Consider the following 24,710-nt stretch of genomic DNA (forward strand, 5'->3'; position numbering starts at 1 on the left):
AACCTGATCATTATTTATTCATTTCCATCCACCTGAGATGTAAGGGGAAGCTACAAGTTGCAAGGTGATTTACAAATACAGGCGTCCCTAATCAAGTTCCTGAAAATGTTTTGGGTAGCCAGTTTATGGACAGTGCAAACCTATATTCCATTATTTTAAATAGGAAAACAAAGACGTGTTGCTGTCCATGCAAAGACCCCAGCCAGTCCCCCCAAATATCTATCTACCTATCTACGTATCTATCTATCTATCTAAACAATCCAAATAAATGTGAACATAAAATATTTAACACTCCAATGACCTAACAAACTGAAGGAATACATCGGTGGGTATATTTACTCTACGAAGCAAGTTCAGTCTCGGCACCTACCCCCCAGTCATCTCCACAACGATCATTTATGAGCCCACTGTGAGCTGAGCAGGTGCCATGCTAGGCACTGGGCTACAGTGACTGCTGAACCAGGCGAAGCTCCACTCTCAAGAACCTTACAATCTAGCGGAGGTGGACACCAACTAATGTTAAAGACCAGGAAGAAAATAAAATAGGGTAACAGTACTGGTTCTCTAGCTTTAGTGGGCATCAGAATCACCTAGAGGGCTGTTAAATACAGATTGCTGGGCCCCGACCCTAGAATTTCTGATTCTGCAGGTCTTGGGTGGGGTCCAGTTAGAAATTAGCATTTCTAACTGGGGACCACACTGAGAGCTGAAGATTCAAAGAGTGAGATGGACTTTGCCCACCCATGGGGATTCTGAAGACAGAGCAAGGGGGTCACAGCTGAGGCATACAGGTGGCCTCTAGAAGTGAAGAATGGTCCTTAACTGACACTCAGCCAGGAAATGGCACCTCAGTCCTCCAACCCCAAAGACTGTACTGTGCCAATAGCTTGAATGGTCAAGGGGACAGATTCTCGCACAGAGCCGCCAAAAAGGAACACAGCCCTGCTGACACCTTGATGTGAGCCCAGTGAGGCCCGGGTCAGATCTCTGACAGATGGAACTGTAAGATTAATAAATTTGTGTTGTGTTAAGCCACTAGGTTTGTGGTGATTTGTTTCAACAGTAATAGAAAATGAATACACCAACCTCAGAACTGGTACGTGGCAGAGCAGCATCTAAACCCAGGTCTGAGCTCTTAACCACAGTTAAACTCTCTGGTGGGGAAACTTCTTGTGAATTCAGCTTCTGAAATAAATTGGTTAACAAAGGCCACCAGAGAAGAGATTTTACATCGGCGACGTTGCCACAAGATTCACAGATGCCCAGGAGTATAGTTTCTGTTCCTGGGAACCTGGAGCCTTAGAGGCTGATAAACTTTAAGGTTAGAAGTATTCTCAAAAATTAAACCCAACGTTCCTACTTTATAGGAAATTAATGGAGGCCCCAGGGGATGAAATTACCTGTTCCCAAGGCAACAGGTTAGTTGCAAAGACACACAGGGTGGATCTTGCTTCTATTTACCAGGGGCCAGTAACTCACAAGTAACTTAACATTACCTGGAGGCCAGTAGTGTTAGTGGCTTGGGGCTTTGCCTCCTTATCACCTTGTACACACACAGCCAGGCAAGCTGAGAAGATCACTGATCTTACACAAAGATCACTCAGCTCAGAGAAGTCATTACATCAGCAAGTAGAGACAAACAGAAAGCCACCATCATAATGAACAGCCCCTCCCAGCTACTCTGAGGTGCCAGAGACAACCATCTCAGAACTCTCTAAACTACACACATCGGAAGCTTCCTCAACAAGGAAGGGGCTTCCTTGCACTTTGTCCCAGGAACTCAAGTCTCTAGTTCTCCAAAGAGGGCCCTTGTCAGACAGCTTCGTCACGGCCCTGCCCTTTGAGATTGTACATGCAGAGCCAACTGTGTAGTGAAGATATTTCACAAGATATAGGGTGTAGTAATAACATGTCCTCCGCTTTGGAAAATCTCAAGCACCTCTGGGCTTGGTTTTGTTTATGGCGTTTTTGTTTGTGAGGTTCTTCTGGAGCTGGCCCAGAATTTTTAATGCATTTCTTTTCAAGAGCTTGTACCTGCAGCTGTCAAAGCTGAATTCCATTAGACACCCGCTCTCCACACTCTTAACATCCATTTGTATTTGGACTTTTACCTTACAAGCTACTCAGCATAATGAGGTGTTTTCTTCATAGTTTTCTGTTTGAAAATACAGAAGCCATAGTTTCACACATTTGGTCCGCAGTCAGGCACCTCCCTCAATTAACATTCTGAGCTGTATGTGCCTTCCTTAGAGAACTGGGAGTAAGCTGCCCCCAGCGGGGAACATGGGTACTGAAACATTAACAGCCACATTTGTTCTCCACTTACCAGGGGCGCACAGAGCCCTTTCCACGAATTATCTCGTTTAGTCCTTATGACACCCTAAGAAGTAAGGCCTGTTATTTTAGCAATAAGAAAATGAGGTTAAATAGCATGCTCAGGATTACGCAGCCAGTAAGAGCAGAGCCAAGACTCAAACTGGTGCCAAGCCCAGGCCCTTGACCACAAATGAACTTCATCACTTCTCTGCAAGCAAACCATGTGTCAAATTGTACTTATTTTAGGAGCATTCCAGAGCCATCATCACCGACAGATGAAGCTAGACAACGGAGAGCAGGGTGGTAGGAAAGAGCTGTTTCCCTGATCTGTGATTCTCAGAATTGTACGCAAAGTAATCTTCGGATTATCTCGCCTGTATTTGAGGTCTCTCCCTCCTTTTCAAGAAATGTCTATCATCACAAGCAACCTTGATATGGTGTGGGCTATGTCTCTAGGTTTGTAAAATGTATGGGCTGATTTGTTTAGAATGAAATAGAATTATTGCAGTTGAGAGTGGTGGGCAGGTCTCAGCTGGAGCCCCCTGATGTCCTCAAAAAACTGGCCAAGAACAGGATTTTTAAAAGAATCAGCTGGCCACGGCAGGAGGCACTTTCAAAGGGGACATGAGGCATTATAGGAAGGAAGGAAAGCACTGGTCAAAAGGAAAACCGGAGGAAGCCTGAGCCAGAGCCTTCACTAGGTGGCAACCAGGCCGAATCGCTATTTCACAAAGACTCCGAGGGCACGGACGAGACCCGAGTTTCGGAAGTCACACAACTACTGCCAGGGTGAGTCACAAACCCCAGCTCTTCTCCGTGTGAGTTCCGGGATAAGGGGTGAAGCCACATACGTCAGAGGAGAAATGGAACGTTACCTGGTACATTTCCAGGATCCATGGAAATAACCACTACTTAACGTTTCCTTAAAAGTCTGCCGTCAGACTCTATGAAGGGTGCGGCCCAAGCTGGCCCAAGCAAACTAAAATTGGACTTAAAATGTCTAAGTCACGACCCCACCCTGCTGTTTAAAATTCAAAATTTAAACCTCCAGAGGAAGAGAAGAATGTCCATAACTTCCAGGGATGGCATTAACCTCCTTTCAAGGTGCGATGCGATTTCTTTTCCCTAAACTGCAAGAGCTTCCCTTCAGATTCAAATTTCGAAACAAATACTCCCAGGGGAATGGAGGGCAGGGCCCGCGGAATGGGGGGTGTTTGGGAAAGCGCGCCCGCTCCCCCCTTCTCGTTGGTCGTATACAAAGGAATCGCGGGGAGGCTGCGGGCCGCGGGCGGGGGGAAGGGCGCCGGATCTCGCCGTCCCCGGGCGCGGAGGCCGGCGCAGGGTGGGCACGGCCCTCTCGGACCCTCCAAACCCCCCAGTCCCGCGATGGCAGGGGCCCGGGCCCAGCTGCCCGTGGGCGCATGCGCCGGCCCACATCCCCGAGTGCCGGTCTGGGAGCGCGGCTCCTCTCCCCTCCCGGCCCCCAGACCTCACCTTCCAGCCCCAGTCGTCCGCTTCTGCGCGGGTACGCCTGCTCAGGCCGTCCAGTCCCTTTTTATTGCCTCGGCTGGGGCGGGCTCCGCCTCCTCCCGCCGGCCCCACCCCGCCCAGGCTCCGGCCTGGCCCTGCGCGCCGCAGTTTGCCAGCGAAGGTCACCCGACCCGGCGCAATTGCGGGCTCCAGGCCCCGGTGCAGAAAAAGACCTGTGGCCAGGACTAGATTAAGACCTTTATGGTAAAACACTGAAAACGGAAGGTTTATGATGTTCTTCCTCCGATTTGTTATCGAAAACCAAAACAATATGAAACTCCAAGACTTATGAATTTTCCTCCTTTGTTGAAAAAAATATGAAAATGTTTTTCAAAATGTTTGTGTGCCCTTGCCAAGCTCCCAATTGGCCCGGCTGTCGGTTTAGCCAGCCTGGCTGCAGCCTGAGGCTCCTTTCTGCTCTCGGGCTCTGGTAGCCTCCAAGTACCCTTCAGCCATAGTCACCTCTGTGACTTGTTTGGAACCAAGATGAAACTCTGCTGTGGGTTTTTTTTTTGGGGGGGGGGGGGCGTGCCCTGCAGCTTGTGGGATCTTAGTTCCCCGACCAGGAATGAAACCCACGCCCCCTGCATTGGAAGCCGGGAGTCTTAACAGCTGGACCGCCATGGAAGTCCCTAGAACGTTATTTTTAGGTGAAGATGTAATCTGAAGTTTCTGGTTATCACTTTGTCACTACGCACTGCAGAACCGGCTTAAAGAGCGCCATACAAGGGGGAGTGGAAAAGCAGGCCAAAAGTACAGGTCTTTCTCCAAGAGATTGACCTCTGTTGGGACTGTGAGACTCTTTGAGGATCAGGGTAAGAAGGTATTGCATCTCAGGACTGCTCATGTTGAATCGGGAGCGGGAGGAACCCATGACAAAGTTCAAGCAGGGGAAATCATATGACAACTGGTCATGACACATGCCTTCTACCATGATCCTCTGATGGCTTTGGGGGTGTCAGGGAATGAATTTCATTTGGTGGTGCCTTAATCTCGGTTTTCTCTATACAAACAGGATTCTCAAATCAGAAAGATTTGCTTTGATATTTAAAGTGTGTCTGCTTAAATCAGCTAATACATGTGTTTCCTATGATAGCTTGTTTACAAAGCTCTTCCACATGCATTTTCTATGCATCCTATAAGCTCTTTCCTCCTTTAAACTCTCTTGGGTTCTGAGATGCCACTCTCTCCTGGTTTTGCGTCCAGTTCCTTGACCTTTCGGTCTTGAGATTCTTTTCCATTACCCTCTCATAATGTGGTGTTGCCAGGGTTGGACTGAGAACCACGGCTGTATGTTTTCCCTGGGAGACTATAGTGCACCCACTGTTTTACCTTGGGAATACAGTTGGCCCTCCATATCTGTAGGTTCGGCCAACCAGCTGCAGAATATGCAGTTACCAAGTGCTGGCTGTATTACACCATTTTATATAAGGGACTTGAGCATGTTTTGGTATCTGTGGAGGTCCTGGAACAAATCCCCTGCAGATACCGAGGGATGACTGTATGTATGTTTGCAGATGATTTGCATATCTTTATTCTCCAGTCCCGACCACTCCCTGGATCTTCATATTCATATCCAACTGATTACTGGACAACTCCATTTGTATGTCCCACAAACACCTTGAACTCAAAATGTGTCCAAATCTGAACTCATCTCCAATGTTCCACTGCTTTTCCTGCAATTTTTTTTTCATAAATGAAGCCCCGTACCTGGAATCAACTTCTATTTCTTCCACTCCCACACATGCAATCACCAACTCCTGCCTATTTTATCATTTAGCTACTTCAATTTCATCCTCTCTTCACTCTACTCCTACTGATACTGCCCTAATTCATGCCTGTAGCATGTCTTACTTGGGCCATTACAATTCCTTCATACCAGGTTTCCAGGCTGCCCATGTTAATACCTGCATCTCTTGCCCCTTCTCTACTTATCCACCTGCTGGAGACCTGGCTGGTTTACCTCTCTCCAGCCTTATGATTGACTTTTTACTTTCCATTTAATTTTTCCCTTTTCTCATCAGCCTTCCTGGAATACAATATGACTGCAGTTGCTATCTTGCAGTCATGAGGTGACCTTAAAGGTTAAAGTCTGCTACGAATGGTAGAACAGTAAGATGGAAGGAACCTAGAATGTTGACACCATTGGGCCACCTTATCAGTCCTGAGCTAGTTACCTCCTACTTTTCACAAGAGAAAAAAAAAACCCTAAGCTATTTAAGCTCCGGTTTATTTACATATCTGCCTCTCCTGATACATCAAGCTTCAGACAAATGAGTAAAAGATAAGTGGTGTTCTGAAGGGACCTAGGAGCCAGAAAGGGGCTTCGCTCCACCAAAAGCATAGTCTGACCAACTATTAGATCCCTTTTCTGTGTGAATACACATTCTTGCCAATGAAATAAAACACCTGAGGTTGTTATCAACTAATCAATCACACCTTAGTATGAACTAGAGACCATTCATTCAACATACTAAGAGAATGAATTCTGATGGAAGGATAAGCAAGCCTGAAGCATTCTGAGGAGCAAGGATTGGATGGGGTGGCAGGGAGATTTGGGACATCATGAGTACTCTGGGAACTGAGAGAAGAGAGGCCATTCTGAAAAAAGAAAGATGCAAAGAATGGCAAGGTATCCTGGCGCCAGCTTTAACTTCCAACGTTAACTAGTTTTAATTAAATCATTGATTTACTGGGGAAGTTTATTTTTCAAAAAACCAGTGGGTTGATTAAAAAAAAGGATAGGGCTTCCCTGGTGGCGCGGTGGTTGAGAATCTGCCTGCCAATGCAGGGGACACGGGTTCAAGCCCTGGTTTGGGAAGATCCCACATGCCGCGGAGCAACTAGGCCCATGAGCCACAACTACTGAGCCTGTGCATCTGGAGCCCGTGCTCCGCAACAAGAGAGGCCGCGACAGTGAGAGGCCCGCGCACCGCGATGAAGAGTGGCCCCCGCTTGCCGCAACTAGAGAAAGCCCTCGCACAGAAACGAAGACCCAACACAGCCAAAAATAAATAAATAAATAAAAATTAAAAAAAAAAAAAGGATAGGCATAATAGATTTGGGAGCCTATTTAAAAAGAAATAAGCAGGAAAAACTACTTACTCCACTTCAGAACATTTTGACATGTGCCAGTATGAAAGACTAAGTTTGCCTTCATGGTCCCTGATGGCAGCTGCTTAATCCTGTATATACCTCCCTCTTCCTACAGTTTTCCCTACTAAAGAACTGTTCCTGGGGGAATTGCAAGGAGGAGTACATGACAGTATCGTCAAAGCCAGGAAATGACTTTGAATGGGCCTCTGGCAATAGGCCAATGAGTTTTGATCTCATCTTCCATCTTAAGAGCAAAGGCTTATTAATATTAGTTTATGGGAAATAGGCAATTATACAAAATACAGGATCGGAACCAAAATATGTCTTCAAAATGTGAGTTTTTGACACTTGGAGGATTTCATTCCAAACTCTCAATTATATAATTACAAAAAAATCCATGTTTTAGGGAAACAGACTTAATCTTAACTTAAAATTCATGTCACTTATCACAAAGTTAGACAGTCAAGTATATAGAGGGGAAACAAAACAGAAGCAGTATTTCCAAATTTAGACTACATGAGATATTGTGAAGAATCTTTTGTTAATAAACAACACAATACATACTTTTACACACTACACTTCAAAAATGATGCATCTGTGAACAACGTGATAAAGGTCATAGTGTTGAAGACTTTAAATTCAAGGTTGGCAGAGTTGAAGACTAAATTCAAGGTCAAAGTCATACTGATAGACTTTAAATTCAAGGTTGTTGTGATGAAAACTCTAAATTTAAGGACAGATTGTCTAAGAAAGGACAACTAGCATTCAAGCTATTTAGTCAATTAGTTCCCTGTGAGTACAAAATATATAGGACTCACTAAATGGATTAGCCTAATTACAAATTCTGTTCATTTCTAAATAACTTATAAGTCTTTTCACAGAATCATTCAGTCACACAGTTTCTCTCTATCCTTGTGTAGGTATTTCTGCTTCATTTTAAATCCTTATTCTACTCCCTCCCATTTCCATATTTTTATAAGTATAAAATATCTTTAAACAAAAAAATGTCTGTTCCTTAGCTAGAGAACTATTCTCCCACTGACTTCTAGAAGAGGAAAAAAAGATTCCCATTTCCTCCTCTACCTCAAAAACACTAAGCAAACTCAAACCATCCAGTTCCTAAAGTAGTGTCATATAGAACCCAGGTCCTGGCACAATATTTCATGCTAGTTTTCCTTCTGTAAGCTGAGAACAATTTAGTTATTTACATTACTGAGAAATCTATTTAACAGGCTGATTCACCCCAGGGCTTCCATCAGCAGAGGCTTGCTAAAAAAGGCGAGAGCAGCGGCGTCTTCGAATGGGAACATCAAAGACTCTCCTCCGTCTCTCCTCCTCGTCCTCTTCATCAGATTCATCCATATCTGCCGAATCATCATCATCGTCTTCCTCCTCCTCCTCCTCTTCTTCTTCTTCCATCTCTTCATATTCATCAGGACCCATTTCCTTGAAAGAGAAAACAATCTTTTGATAAGAACTTCCATCAGTTTTTTTACTCTTATTTAATATAAATTCTCATTTACCTAGAATCTAAACAACTGGGCATGCCAAATATGAATTTTTATAGACTTCTCAGAGAATGTTTATAGATTTTTAAAATAGAATTTTATAGCCTTTTATACATTTTCATAATGCACATGCTGATGCAAATTCTAGAGTATATATTCTATCACAAGTTTTAAAATGCTCAATGTGGTTTTAATGGTAAATATATTTCATCAATATAGTACTTATTTTTTACATGGTGGTTGGTAATTCACACAATGTAGCAAACAGACCACTCCTAACAACCCAAGATAAAATTTTACTGAACTTATTAGTGTATTGAGTAACAATTCTTTATTAACCTACATGCTTACAGAAAAGAGGATCTGAAAATATTACTAAGGTATGACCTCTACTGGTAAGTTTTATGTACTGTCAACAGGAGGTCTAAGAGATTTCTGTTGAGCTCCTAGTATAAAGACAATCAGCATCGGTAGACTCTGCTTTTAAATTAATTTGTTGAAGGCTCTCGGAATAAGGCAGTAGTGATGTTGAACATCCAATATCTGAACATCTCTTGGGAACTTCAGTTCCTTTTAAGCAGTGTCTCTAATTGAGTCTTGACCCATTCTGCTGTTGGTTTTCTCTCTCATACATTTGAAGACTCAATGAGAGGACCTACTGTATTGGACAGAATTCTGAAGGGCAAGGAGGACCTAGCTGGTAATGTGGGAAGTATTGGGAAACTTGGGATGTGATGGCAGCAAAAGTCCTTCCACCAAGGCTTTTATGGCATTGCATATGCAGCATCCCACTACCCCGTGATCGAGTCTCTAACCACTCTCCCCTGTTCACTGCCCTCCAGCTACACTGGCCTCCGTGCAGTTCTTCAGACATACCAAGCACATTAGTGCTTCAGCACCTCTGTACTTGCTGTTCTTCTGCTTGGAACACCCTTCAACCACACATCCACCCAGCTCCCTCTACTTCTTTCAAGTCTGAACTCAAATGTCACCAAGGCCTTCCCTGACACATCTGTCTATCAGAACAACCCAACAACATACTTCTTAGCTCCCTTACTCTGAGTTTTCTCCAGAGCACGTATTACTACTTGACATAGTGAGGCGTGTGTATTTGCTACACTTTGTCTCTTCCAACTAGAATGTAAATTCCAAGCCAGAGATTTTTTTTTTAATCTCCTCAACTTTCTTCTTTTTTTATTTTTTTATTTTTATTGAGGCATAATTGACATACAACATTATATTAGTTTCAGATGTACAACATAATGATTCAATATTTGTATACATTCCAAAATGATCCCCACAATAAATCTAGTTAACATCCATCACCTTACATAGTTACAGGGCTTTTTTCTTGTGATGAGAACTTCTAAGATCTACTCTCTTAGCAACTTCCAAATATGCAGTACAGTGTTATTAACCATAGTCGCCATGCTGTACATCACATCCCTGAAGGCAGAGATTTTGATTATATCGTTCACTGCATTTTCCCCAGCACCTAGTAGGTACTCAATAAATATCTGTTGAGCAAGCAAATTAATTAACATGGGGGAAAGGAAATGTCCTTTAGAATTTGTCAAAGGAACTGTCACTTGGGATTTATTATAACACTAACAACAACAATCAGAGAAAATATACATAAATATATTTCATTACTTTTATCTTTTGATTTTTTTTTAATCTGGGAAATAAAGACTTTAAAATTCAGTAGAAGGTACAAAAGGGGGAGAGGATTAAAGCTTAGGAAATTCTGAAACATTAAATCCAGGTTGTATGGTTATTAATTATCTTAAGGAAAAAAACAGAAAAACTGTTAAATCAATGTAGCTAAAGAGGGAGATTGCTGATGATCTCAGACAAAAGTGTACATATTACAAACAGTAGATGGAAAGAGCAACACACAGACAAGAATGGAAATAAATAAGCAGCAGGAGCCTCTAACGTGTCCAAAAACAAACTACCTAGACCAAGAAAAGGCTTAAGACCAACCAAAAAATGTTTTATAGCAACATTCAAAGTATAAAGCAAAAGGAAGTATTAAGTATGATAATATATGGTTAGTGGACAAATAAGGGGAACAACTCAACGTCCATATCAAGAAAACTAATTTTTAAACAGGAAAGGTACAATACAAATAAACACAGTACAAATACAATCCCCATTGCCTCTTTCATGTTGATTAGAAATAAATCCAGAATTCTCATTTCATTTTATTGAGTTCTCATCCTCGAGAAAGAGGAAACATTTTCCACAAGGCAGATCAAGATTTTATATGCTTCTTTGTGGTTGGGAGGAAACTAAAACTCTAAGTAAGAACATAGTTAAGAGAGGGTTGAACATGTAATGAGTTTATTATTGTAATTTGAAATTATAAATTTAAAAATTTAAGACTTTAAAAAAGGAGTAATATTATAAAACTTCTCAGTTTTAATTTTTAACATGATAAATGTCATATAACCCATATAAGCAAGAGTTCTTTGGAGTCCTCAATAACTTCTAAGAGCTGAAGGGGATCATGAGACGGAAAAGTCTGAGAACTACTGTCCTTAAGTAAAGACTATTCTATCCCGACCCTAACAAACATTAAAAACAAGCCTCAACAGGATCGACTGACCCAATAGTAACTTAACTACACAAACTACCTATGCAAACAAATGTCAACACTCTTTACGCTTTAGGTCAGGAATATATAGCAACTTTAGGGCAAGGAATATTGCCATAGATAGAGATTTTATAACAATAAAAGAAGCACTTCATTAAAAACATGTAACAATCCTAAACATATTTGTGTATAATTAACATACATGAAGCAAATTAAAAAGAATAAAAATTCAGAATTAAAAAAAAGACAAAACTGTAATTATAGTTGGAGATTACAACAATCATCTCTCAGAGAACACACACACATACAAAAGATCAGTAAATATATAGAAGACTTGAAAAATAGTCAACCAATTTGACTTGCCATTTATAGAATTAATATTCCCCCAAATATCAGAATATACATTCTTTTCAAATACACAAGGATCATTTACCAAGATAGACCATAATGCTGGGCCATAAAACATTTAAAAAGATTGAAATTATACACAGCGAGTTTTCTAACCATAACAAAACTAGAAATCAATAACCAAAAGGTAACTGGAAAAGCTCCAAATGTTTGGAAATTCATACATTTCTAGAAAAGACATAGATCAAAATTAAATTACAAGGGAAATCTGAGAATATTTTGAATTAAATGTTAATGAAAATAATGCATCAAAATTTGTGAAATGTAGCTAAAACAGTGCTTAGAGAGAAGGTCTAAAATCAATAATTTAAACTTCCACCTTAAGAAGTAAAAAAAAAGCAAATTAAACCCACAGTAAGTGGAAGAGAAATAAAGATAACTCCAGAAATCAATGAAACAGAAAATGAACAAATAGAGAGAAACAGTGAAACCAAAAATTGTTCCTTTAAATAATCAATAAAAGTGACAACCCCCTAGCTAAGTTGATGAACAAAAGAGAAGATGTACATTACCAATATTAAGAACAAAACACTACATATAACTATAGCTCTTACAGCCATTAAAAGGATATCAAGGGAACACTGCAAATAACTTTTATGGAAATAAATTCAACATTTAGAACAAATGGACAAATTCCTTGAAAGACACAAAATTACCGAAAGTGAAACATGAAACAAAATATGAATATTAAAGAAATAAAATTCATATCTCAAAACGTTCCCACAAGAGAAATCCAGCCCAAGATGACTTCACTGATAAATTGTATCAAACATTTAAGGATGATACCAATCTCATACAGAAATGGGACTAGTCAAAAATGGAAGACTGTTACAGGAAGTAGCAAATTCACAGTATTGGAAATATACCACTGGGAGGGAAGCTAAACTTCACTTCCAAACCCAGGCTGTAGATTCTTTTCACCAGAAATACCACAAGTATAATGGCCTAAAGTCTCATCATCATCTTTCTCTTTCCAAACTGGAATTGGGAATGTATCCGCTCTAAGTTAGATCAATATCATGTCTATCTTCCCAGACTTATGTTAGACCCACCCATCGGGGTCATCCCAGGAGCTAGAGGGCTTTTTTTGAACATTTGACACCTATGACTTGATTATATTGTGGGTATGCAATTCATAATTTATTCCTATTGTATAACTCAAGTGTCATAATTTTCTTTAATCATTTTATAGCCTGTAAGATTGGGGTTACCGCTATACCTGTCACCCTAGAAATGAGATTTCAAAAATACAACTAGTTGACTTAGGAAATGATCCCAAAGAGAGACTACTAAAAGTGCAAGTCTACCCATTAAATCTTCTTTGTAATGATTTTATAGGATATTTGTATTATTTTTAAAAATTGGGAGTTCTAGCAAAACCACTGTAAGAAATTGCTTCCCCAGTCTTAATGAAATGAAATAAAGGCGATTCTAACTGGTCTAGTGTGGTGATTCTCATTAGGCAACAAAACTGTTTTTGGAAACTGGAAAAGACACTGAAACTTTGAAACTAATAACTACTTTATATGATACTGTAATGGTGGATACATGTCATTATACATACATTCAAACCCACAGAATATGCAACACCAAGAGTGAACCCTAATGTAAACTGTGGACTTTGGGTGATAATGATGTGTCAATGTAGGTTCACCAGCTGTAACAAAGGTACCACTCTGGCAGGAGATATTGATGATGGGGGAGTCTATGCATGAGTTGAAGCAGAGGGTATATGGGAAATCTCTGTACCTTCTGCTCAATTTTGCTGTGAATCTGAAACTGCTCTAAAAGATAAAGTCTATTTAAAACAAACAAACAAATAAAAACAACAACAAAAACATAATAGTAGAGTTACTCTGATTGAAGAATCTGGAGCCTAGTTTACTTACTGTCCACCCCCCCCAACATATTACCACATCTCCCCCTCCCCCCAAAGATATTTCCCTCAAAATCTCTCGGGTTCTCTGAAATACCATTTAGAAACTATCTGCCTGGGTAATCAACAAAGACCCTCTGTGGAGTTCATTCTACAAAGTCATGTAAAATTAGCACCAGAGGAAAATTTAACCTACCAATCGAGCTATAGACACCCTGAATGTCGGACATGCCATATGGAATCGGGGAATGGCAACATTAAAGATCTTGTCTTTAAAGTAAAGGAAATGGAAGGTATAATATCCTTCCATATAGCCTGATGTTGTAGAGAATGTGGTACAACTTGTGTATTCATATACCCGGCCTGGGCTGATGATTGGAAATTCACCTGCAGAGAAAACAGTAACAATAAATTAAAGTATAATATTTAGTTCTTCATTATAGCAAACACGATATGTCCTCTTTAAACTATATTAAAGAAAATGCATAATTAGAAAAAAATCTAAAAGGAAATATAACAAAATGTTAATATTTTGGGATGGGATTATGATTATTTTGACATTTTTTTGTACTCTCCTAATTCCCTATAGTGTGTTGGGGGGTGGGGGGGTGATATCCAGTAGAATGAAAATTAAAAAAGGAGAGGGGGGCTTCCCTGGTGGCGCAGTGGTTAAGAATCCGCCTGCCAATGCAGGGAACACGGGTTTGAGCCCTGGTCCGGGAAGATCCCACATGCCGCGGAGCAATGAAGCCCGTGCGCCACAACAACTGAGCCTGCACTCTAGAGCCCACAAGCCACAACTACGGAGCCAGTGTGCTGTAACTACTGAAGCCCGTGTGCCTAGAGCCCGTGCTCTGCAACAAGAGAAGCCACTGCAATGAGAAGCCCGCGCACCGCAACGAAGAACAGCCCCCACTTGCCGCAATTAGAGAAAGCCCGTGTGCAGCAACGAAGACCCAACACAGCCAAAAATAAATAAAATAAAATTAATTTATAAAAAAATAATTTAAAAAAAAAGGAGAGGCATTGAAGACACAATCTTTAAGACAATGGTAATAAAAAGTGTCACATATTCTAGTTCAAACAGAGATAAGGATAATCTAAATGTTTAAATGTAGCAAGAGACTAAAACATAAAACTCTGAAGATGCATCTTAAGCATTTAGCCCAGACAAAATGGCAGTCACAAGGGAAAGGTTTTACACCAATAGACGAAACGACAGAAAAAGAATTACAGCTTTAATAAAATTCTTTAATATCCAGGAAAAATTCCTTAAAAAGACACGTAGAATATGAATCTATTTGTGGCAATTAATTAAAACAACTTCAATTTAAACTGAATTCTACATAACAAAAGCACATAGCTTAAATAATATTATTTTCCTGAAGTACACATACAAAACGTGAAGAATCTGAGGTCTCAGAAACTTATGATAATCATAATTTTTTTAAATGTCAACGGTAATCAGAGGCTAGAGATGATTGAAATCAAAAAACAATAAAATCTGTGCTATTAAGTTTAACATTTCTCCTGAAATTTCAGAAAGATGACCAATATGAAATTTATTTTCTCTTTCTGCCATACACCCTGTAACCCTACAGAATATGATAATGAATAATTATCCAGCTAACAAAATAAAGCAGTTAAGAAGGAAAAGCAAGAAACCCGTGTGATCTACAGAATGGAAATTCAATCCCTGAATAATTGAGTTTGCTATAATTTTAGAAAAGTTCATGTTTCAGGTACTAAACTGATAAAATAATGACCTTTACACATTATATTTATGAAGCAAAATATTGCATTAGGAGAAGAATTCAGAATCTATGATATCTTTCACACTGAAACACAGCTATTAAAAAGATGCAGTCTTATCCACTAACTACATCATGCATTTGCCAAGCTATGTATCACATATATACTCTCCAAAATGTTTTAGAAGCAACTGATGTATAAACCCAAATCTTGGGACACATACCAACTACTCCAGGTCCTTGAACTTCTTCCACATCACCTTTAGCATTTGTTATTCTCCAGTAGCGACTGTCTAACTGACAAGCCTTCTCAGGAAGTGCATCTTTTGACATTTCAATCCTGGAGAAGAGAATGGAGTGGTAGAGACACGTTGGTTTTTTTCTGTTTAAGAGCTACCGTATTTTGAGCTAAGCCAGTGAAAGGGATTTCCAAAGGAAATTAAGAAACCCAACCCGAAGTCTGTGTAAATCACCTATTCCTGTAAGTTTGCAAAGATACTGGCCTAATTAGCTGGACTCCCCCACAGAAATGCTTTCATTCAATTTACACACTTGACTTTCATTTAGGATTAACAATAAAAAGGGCAACATAAAAATTTTCAAACACAGCGGTGACAACAATCTTTTGCTGTTCAAATAAAGACCAATGTGGGAAACACTTTCTAGAATATGGTGCCACGAAAAACTTCTGTTCTAAAAAATGGAGTCTTTTTTTTCACTACAAGGCTATACAGCCCTTTTCTCCATTAGCTTCTAGAAAGCTCAGAGCAAAATGTCACTATTTCGTGCATCCACTATTCAGTTACTGGGGTTATTTATACCTTGACTCTGTTTTCCAATACTATTATTTCCCTCCTTTTTCTGAGACTCTGCTGACTCTTATTTTCATTTAGAATACCATATAAGCACGTGTAGGTATTACTATTTTAAGCATATCTCAATCCTAGGCAGGATTAAATTAAACAATTAAAACAACATTCATCTGAATATGTGTAACTGGACATATCAAAGGCTTCATACAATACCAAAATCCTAGAATGCTTTCTGGTTAAGTATACATTACTATTATTTCTAGTATGTATATATGCATGTATATGTATTTTTAAAAAATATATATCATAAAGTATTTAAAAATACATCTGAAAACAAAGCATTCTTAATCCCTTAGGGCAATGAGTTATCTTTACCTCACAGTACAGAGTACTTCTAATTAAAGTGTATTTAATATTTGTTTTTTATTTAACCAAATCCAGGGCTTGCTCAGCACTATGTCTAATATACAGGCTGTACTCAATAAATATTTATTACACTTTTAATTAAATATAGACAGGCAAGATAAAACTGAAATGCATGGTTTTATCTTGGGGCAATTTCATAGCTTTCAGAACGCATTATAACTCTAATACTGACCTTTCATGATGATTACAGCTTAGTGGTCCACCTCTCAAAGTACCTGGCACAATACTTATATTTGAAGAAATAACTTAAAGGTTGATACAAACTCAAGGTGCTTTACAAACACTATATTGTAGAAAATTTGTTTGTTATCCACCTACCTCCACACTTTAGCAAGAAGCTGCCTTTCAGAATGTGTTTTTATATCACGTCAAATGGGGTGATAACAACACATCCATAAGATACATCCCAAAAGGTGACCCCATTTAAAATTCTCACCTGATTCGGTATGTGAAGAAATAGTGGGGTGGATGTACAGAGCTAAGTTCTGGCAGAAACGATGTGGAAACTGAAACTGTAATATCCCCAGTCGTTGCTACACACTCTGCATCATGAACATATCTAGGTAATTTTAAAAAATTAAACATTTTTTAATCAACAAACGTCAATTCTGTAAGATAAAAGATTTAAAGACACAATGCAAAATAGTTTATATTTTACTTTACAATAAAAACAAATTTAAATCGTATTTGGCACCTTAAAGGTATAGTTATTAAGCTTAAAAGAACAAACAATCTAGAAAACCTTGAAGACTCTTAATCAATAATGATAGCAGTCAAGGTTCAACGACCAGTGGTTCAAATAATGGATCAGTAACTAACCTGGAAACTAAAAAGAGCTTATCTCAGTCTTCAGAGCTAAGGAAACTTTTGGAACAACTGAAAACCCAGCTATGCCCTATACACAGTGACTCTGACAATAAAAATGTGTTAGTATTGTTATTCTAGAGGCCTTTAATGTGTAATTAACGTATGATTTCTGCCAACTGGGCTACTGTGAACCAACCTCTAATTCCATCTATAATACCTGAATGTTCCATTTAGAGATAATGACTAATATTTTCCAGGAGCTAATAGTTACTGACTTGCTATTCGCAGTAAATCTGTTATTGGCAACAGCCTCCCCCTCCACCGCCAAAAAAAAAAAAAAAAAAAAAAACTATGTAACTACTATAAAGCCACAGCTTCTAAATCAAAATCAGTTTTTTCTCTTGATTCTTCCAGATGAAAAAAATACTGGCTGTTCAACTGTTTGGATGTTTTGGCTTTAAAGTGAGAATAAAATAGTGAGATTTAAGATGAGAGGTTCTGTTATTAACCCTCGTGGGAAACTTCAACTCATGATCTGTAACTGATGTTTTTTTCTGATTTATAATCATTCCACTCCAAAAAGCCCCAAGTGAAATACCTGAAAATTTGGTCTCTGATGATAGGGAAGCCACCTGATACAACATTGTTGACATAAGAAGTAAACCAGTCAGTAAAAGTAGCACCTGTAAAAAAGGAAGGGGAAAAAAAAGAGAAAAGGACAAATAGTTTTTTTAAATTTATACAGGAAACAAGGGAAAAAACGACAATTTCTCTATGCTTAATAGTGATATCTAGTGATATCAAAACTAGAAACATTTATATATACCATTCTACTAATCCTTTATAAGGTAAATTTCTATCCTCAGTTCTATCAATCTTATTCCAAACTACCTTGCTAGGGAATCCTCCGACTACCTTCAAACTACTTTTTACACTTAAAACGAAATAGTTGACTTTTAAACTTTAATTTGTTCTGGTACAAGAATGAAAAGCCTTCTGTCTATAATTTCTGGAACATATAGAACAAAGGAGATATAGCTATGTCTAGGAAGAAACTACAGAAAAAGTATCAGCACCTATCCTCAGATGATCAGGGTACATCCCTGGTCCAGGCACATCCTGACTCATGCACACAATTCTGGCAGAAGCCAGGCTCAGTCTGGACATCTAATAGGGGTATAGCACTGTGGAGTTCTGGGCATCAGGCCAATCCCAAAGTAGCCCAGTTGCGTTACTACAGATCCAAATGTACAGCGGTCCTCCATACTCTCAGTGACCAGCTCAAAGCAGAGAAGAATGACTGGGATAGTCCAGTCCAGACCATATATCCGTGACCTAGTGATTGGATCAATAACAAGTATTTACATGAATTATGTTGCCTCTTGTAGGTAATACAACATAACTTTCTCAGACCCCCATCATTTACTGTTAATACAGCTCAGTGCCTAGCACATACTAGTCCCTTAATCAATGTTGTTCAGTGAATTTCTTCATAATCTTGTTTCTATTAACCCAGTTCCTGTACTCTGCCACACTGAAAGTCAGATGCTAAATTTATAGTATGTATTTACTTATAATTCTATTTAGGGAATGATTGAAGATACAATTTAAGCTTGAGTCTGAGAATATACAGCTTTAAAATTTTAAAGGTATCAACTGACAGAAGGTAAACTACAATAGTTTACTCTTTTTTCAATGTCTATTAATGGCCCACTCTGACCCTTTATTTATTAAATGCTACTTTATTCAAATGATCACTGATCATCTTCTATCCACTTTGAGCTAGATATTAAGGGGCCACATGAATGTTATTAAAATTCACAGAAGGTACAATTTTCTGTTTTGAGAACTAGCAGTTTCCCTGCAGAGTTTAAAAAATCATTTTGTAAGTTTCATGAACTAAAATGTTATGTAAGAAAAAAGAAATTTCTTATGATTTACATTAAAAAAGAAATGGGCATGGTGTATTTTAATGTACCTTAATTTATTACAACACATACCAAAGTGTGTTCTTTAAAATAAGGATAAAATTTTCCATGCAGCCTTCACCACTAAACTTATCTGCACATAGATTCCAGTTTTCTTAAATATGTATTAATAATGCACTGAATATCAGGAGATTCCATCTTATGTTTTACCAAAAATTCCAAGAAAGTCAAACTTAGCTGAATTAAGATGTAATTTATATGTTCTACAGTAGTTTACCTTTTAAAGTAAGCCCATATCTTGCAGTTCCTTTGAGAGTATTGGGGTTTTATCAAGGTAGTGTAAAGGCAGATCAGATGCTTTCTCATCTTTCCTCCCAGCACTAACTTCCCACCTCATTTCTTCCAGTGCATCTCAAATCTTTTGCTTTACTCTCTCATTCTAGGAGAAACCCCAACTCCCAGAAGAGTATTCTCAGACCTTAGTACTCTGCCATAGTGGTGGGGTCTTCCACACCATGTCAGACCAGCACCAAACTAAGACTAAGAAACTCACAGCGTCTAGCCGGCAGCTTACCTTAGAGCTCAGGCAGCCTTTAGTTTATAAACCGAGCAGCTCCACTGGACTAGAGCCAGGACGATCATGTTCTCAGAGTACGTGCCACCCAGAGACGCCAAAGAGGGCAGCGAGCAAGGCCGTAACCCCCAGAGGGTGCTTAACTTAGACACCATAGACCACAGGAATCAGGGTGAGCTGAACGCTAGGAACCAAGCTTAAAAGTGTTTTATAACTGACTGCGTAGGGGTGAGAACTTCTTGATACTGTGAAGTATTTCACAAACCTAGAATATGCCGTAGTTTGAACACACAGAGACTTATACTCTGTTCAAGGTTCCAATTAGGAGATACAATTAAATACAGATGCCTTGGCCTGCAAGATCCTTTTACTATATAATGATGTTTAATATGTTCCAGAAATGCCTTAAAAAGCAGAATGGATAGTCAGGAAGCTTCTCTTTTTCTTCTACATGAGCAAAATCTAAGCAAAACAAGAATGGATGAACAGCAAAGGGGTGAGCTGCTCTTGAATACAAACTGAATTGTTCTCAAAATCCTTTGAGAAATACGCTTTTAAGGCCAAGAAAAACCAGGTGTGCCAAGCAGTTTATAAGGCCCAGTTTATCCTGGTCTCTGAAGACTGCTGGTCTGAGGTCTCTGGTGTGACTTATCAGTATTTTACTATAGCACTGGCACCAAAAGAGAAAGAGTATAGTTATTTTATGTATCTATATCTCTAATTATGTATTAATATGATCGATGGAAAATGCATGTGTGTGTAAGGGAACTATATACACATTCCTAGCAGTTCTATACATTTCACTGTTCTACAGCAAAATCCTAAGAGCACAAGGTTGTATATGGCATGGCTTTTTTCCAAATGGAAACCCAAGTCAAATAAAGTACAAGGGCTATTCTAATGAGAACCTAGTTATAGTACCTTATGAACGAGCAAGCTTTAAGAAATACAAATATAAAATTGCCAGTTGATCAAGTAACAGAAATGTTGTTACCAACTTAATTTTTTTTGACCAGAAAGAAGAGACTTTTCTCTTACCTATGATAAACATGTCAATAGCAGCTGGATTCCGAGCCATTTGGTCCTAGGTGAGAAAAAGAATATTGTAATCAAGGAAAATATATTTTACTTAATTCCCCATTGTTCACTATCTGTATCCTTCCCTGGGGACAAGACAAAACAGATAAAAATAACTTAAGTGCTCTAACCAATACTCAGACATTCCTCACTTCTCAGTTTCTGCTCTTATGATTTCTATATTTAGGCTCTTCCTATTAGTTACAATGAACTAATAAATTATCCTTCAAGAAAACAATTAGGACATTAAAACCGTGATAAGACACATGGCCTATGAACCCAGAAGACAGGGTTTTGAATTCAGTCAAGGGACCTGAACAGTTCTAGATTAGTCTCTTCTCTCAGTAAATGGAGAGACCAAGTCATCATCCTACAACTTTACAGAGCTATCAAGTCAAAAATGAGATAAAAGATGTGAAAATGCTTAGAAAAAAATTAAAAGCTATGCAAGCTCTTTAAATAATTTAAATGTTATATGGAGTCACATGTCTCAGATAACTATGAAATTTTTTTTTTAATAAATTTATTTATTTATTTATTTTTGGTTGCATTGGGTCTTTGTTGCTGCACACGGGCTTTCTCTAGTTGTGGCAAGCAGGGGCTACTCTCTGTTGCGGTGCACAGGCTTCTCATTGTGGTGGCTTCTCTTGTTGTGGAGCACAGGCTCTAGGCGCGCAGGCTTCAGTAGTTGTGGCACGTGGGCTCAGCAGTTGTGGCTCACGGGCTCTAGAGCGCAGGCTCAGTAGTTGTGGCGCATGGGCTTAGCTGCTCCGCGGCATGTGGGATCTTCCCGGACCAGGGCTCGAACCCGTGTCTCCTGCATTGGCAGGCGGATTCTTAACCACTGTGCCACCAGGGAAGTCCCTGAAAAATATTTTCTATTTAAGTTCACATCTAGGCAAAAATGAAAGCAGAAGGTCTGCAACTGAGGAATGACTGAGAATCAAAGAAATAAGAATGAAACCAAATGCTATATTTTCTGTGCTTACATTAAAATCATAACAAAAGCCTCTTAAAAAAGATCTACATTTTTCAACAACTCAAATACCTACTGAAGAAAGAGTTTAGAAAGTTTCTATTGCACTCAGAACTTGAATCCAAAGCGAATGATGATGGATGATGTCCAAAAGCTAAAGTTAGAAATTTATATTACAATTAATCACTTCAACAAAAAGCTCATTCATTTTTTTGTTTTTATAACAGCTTTATTGGAGTATAATTGCTTTACAATGGTGTGTTTCTGCTGTATAACAAAGGGAATCAGCTATACGTATACATATATCCCCATATCCCCTCCCTCTTGAGTCTCTCATTAGTTTTGTTTTGTTTTTTTCCTCATTAGTTTTTCTTAAACTTAAAATGTCCTAATACAAATCACAGCTTCCCTCCGTACGCACAATAGCTTGCATTGTTTGTCCATGGGTGAAATTTTCTTTTAGCATTCCATGCCATTATATCAGAATATTAGCCTTCTAGTTAGATCCGTCTATAATCAAATTGCATAATGCTCTATACACATTCTACAACCCTGAAAATTCCTAATGCACATTTTATTCACCCATCAGAACACATCTTAAAGCCACATTTAAACACGCTTCCTACTTACCGGACATTGGTAGAAGACTTCATTTTTGTTTCGGCCCTCCGCAGCTTCCACTGCTATGTACTGACTCAAACCAGTATGTATGCAAAAAGTTAAAGGCAGACAGTATTTCAGTCCCTGTCTCTGCTGGAAGCCTCCAGCAGCCGTGTCGACGTCTAGCAAATCCTCAGAACGATAGTGATTAGACAGCGCCATGCTTCCCAACAACCTGAGAATATAGACTCAAAAATTTAGTCAACTGCAATCTTTTTGATGAATAATAATTTCACACTGACAACTTTATAAGAACGATTAACATGTCAATTCTAAACCAGGAATACCCCAAGCACTACAATTTCTGCATATATTAAATTCAAACTCTTGAGTGGAAGGATTCTGATTTAAATTAAAAGCCTAAATGTCTAAACTGTCTAAATGCCAACCTTTTAAAAAGAAAAATAGTTTTATTGCTTTCAAAAATCTATCTTACCATAATTTGCCAGTGTTTTGCTATATATGTATGTATGACTAATTTAATGTTTAATGTTCTCTCTGATACTTTTATCTTGATACAACCTTTAGCTTACACTATCCTACCAGGCAGTATAAATGGAAATCAGCTTAATCCTTGTCCAAATTTTCATAAACTTGGGATGTATGGGGTCTAAACTCATACGTATGAGAACAACACAGGTGTCGGTCCTTGATGAGAGTCTCATCCTAAGTCTCACTGTTTGGGCTGTGGGTAGATAAAAATCCCTGTGTTGAAATCATGATCTGTTTGTCATGTCAATTCTGAGCAACTCTTAGTATAGTTCTCTCCTGTTGGTTCTTGAAATATGACAATTTTTCCATTTTGTCAAGTTTCAGTTTGACAGGAAAACAGAATAGAAAAAAACCCCAGTGATTTAGGCTTATCTAGTCCTAACTGCCCAATATTTGACTTCTGAATACCACCTTGTAACCTCAGTATGATCACCTCCTAGATTCCCTGTACTCACTCAACTCTGATCTGAAATGGTAACAGAGCCTCATATGGTTCTTCACACACAAAGAGATACCAAGTTCTAATAAGAACAATGCAAAGTTCTACCTAAATTCCTATCAGTATGTCACAAGTGCAATGTCTCTGAAATACCTTAATTTCATGAGGGAACAAAGAGAGTAGAACCATTCGAAGCATATAGCTTTAAAAACTGTGAGTAAATTTGAGAGCTACTGCATGGTCTGCTTTTACCAAAAGGTTCCACAGTGAATACTTCCTATCGTTTAGAAGTAAGTTTAAAATAGGCCATTCAATTATAGACTATGCTTGAATAGGACAAAACTAATATTTTCTTTAGTTAAGTGTATGTAGCGCTGAACAAATTACTTTTAACATGTATGATTCATAGAACTTATATCAAGCTGTCTAAAATACTTTACTTGGCCTGTAACAGGATAAACACTTCAAGGATTCGGAACAGGTTTAGTTAAATTTTAGTTAAATTATACCCACACACACATCTCCTCTCCTGTCCTGTAGGCCCACCCCAACCATCTTAACTGTAAAGATGTGTTAATAGAAACCATGTTTTTGAGACATTATCTATTTTGGTAAAATCAAAGTCAAGCTATAGATTTTGTCTTATGGATTGTTATAAGGAACAAGAGGAAATTCTTATACTTTTTAATCTGTTAAGAGTAACTACAAATACAATTTGTTTACATTCTAGAAAATAACTTGTATCATTAAAAATAACTCAAACAGTGAACATCTCACCCAGGAACCACTAACTTCTGCCCATTGTGGATACGATATGAACATCGATAATCATCAGGAAGCTTGCAGCCAATCTGAGCTTCCACAGCATCTAGGTCTTCCTCTCGAGCACCCTCTGCAGATGCACAAAAAAGCAAATTATCAAGAAACCATAAGCCTTAAATCTAAGAAGAAATACAATCTATCTGCTAGCCAATGATACAATCTTAGAGCAAATGAATTCTGTCCAAAATGTACTTGCTGAAATATAGGGAAATGAATTGAAAATTCAGAGGAACATTATATCACTTTAGATTAGCTCTGATGTTTGAAGCACTGAGGAAGCAAATTTCTCAGTTTCCTCTCCATGGGGAAAACACTGGCACTAAGCAAAATATGGAATGGCAGGCACCAGTGAAACTAATCCACAATAGTTTTTTCACAGTACAATACAAAACTTTAGAGCATATCTTATTTGTCTTAATCTAATATACTCAAATTTCTCTATTTAAAGAACTCTCCAGAAGTTCTCTAAATGGACGTTGTTCAAGAGTCTTAACCTAGTCTCTTAATGGGAAATATAGGACATAGGTGTAGGTTCATGCTGTGAGGAGGCCATTACCTTGAATTTGATTTTCATGTTTATAAGCTTGCCATATATTCTAGCTTTAAAAAGCAG

General features: G+C 38.6%; 2 protein-coding genes and 1 long non-coding RNA gene across 6 annotated transcripts in view; all 3 read right to left on the bottom strand.

Moving 5' to 3' along the window:
• The window catches only part of CD59 (CD59 molecule (CD59 blood group)), an 18,205-nt gene extending 14,283 nt beyond the window's left edge, over window positions 1-3,922 (bottom strand). The window contains exon 1 of one of the 2 annotated variants that reach the window (XM_082410651.1): window positions 3,811-3,922. The gene's annotated coding sequence lies outside the window, so the exon portion shown is untranslated. Of the gene's footprint in view, window positions 1-1,086; window positions 1,186-3,810 lie in introns of those variants that run through there. The other variant, XM_082410652.1, reaches the window with a different exon arrangement.
• Window positions 1-24,710, bottom strand: part of LOC309636906 — a 382,209-nt gene that overhangs the window by 199,876 nt on the left and 157,623 nt on the right. The gene's annotated exons all lie outside the window — the stretch shown is intronic.
• FBXO3 (F-box protein 3) overlaps window positions 7,262-24,710 on the bottom strand; it is a 32,762-nt gene continuing 15,313 nt past the window's right edge. Inside the window, exons 4-12 of one of the 3 annotated variants that reach the window (XM_082410531.1) lie at window positions 24,053-24,167; window positions 22,315-22,519; window positions 20,670-20,715; window positions 17,728-17,812; window positions 16,759-16,881; window positions 15,309-15,424; window positions 13,530-13,720; window positions 9,782-9,967; window positions 8,253-8,388 (exon numbers count right to left, since the gene is read on the bottom strand). In XM_082410531.1, the coding sequence (XP_082266657.1) occupies window positions 9,824-9,967; window positions 13,530-13,720; window positions 15,309-15,424; window positions 16,759-16,881; window positions 17,728-17,812; window positions 20,670-20,715; window positions 22,315-22,519; window positions 24,053-24,167 (1,025 nt within the window). In that variant the 3' untranslated portion in view covers window positions 8,253-8,388; window positions 9,782-9,823. Of the gene's footprint in view, window positions 8,389-9,776; window positions 9,968-13,529; window positions 13,721-15,308; window positions 15,425-16,758; window positions 16,882-17,727; window positions 17,813-20,669; window positions 20,716-22,314; window positions 22,520-24,052; window positions 24,168-24,710 lie in introns of all 3 variants that reach the window. The other 2 variants (XM_082410532.1, XM_082410533.1) reach the window with 2 other exon arrangements.

This window comes from Balaenoptera physalus, assembly GCF_965194825.1.
Source record: "Balaenoptera physalus genome assembly, chromosome: 10".
In the NCBI taxonomy this organism is placed as follows: domain Eukaryota; kingdom Metazoa; phylum Chordata; class Mammalia; order Artiodactyla; family Balaenopteridae; genus Balaenoptera; species Balaenoptera physalus.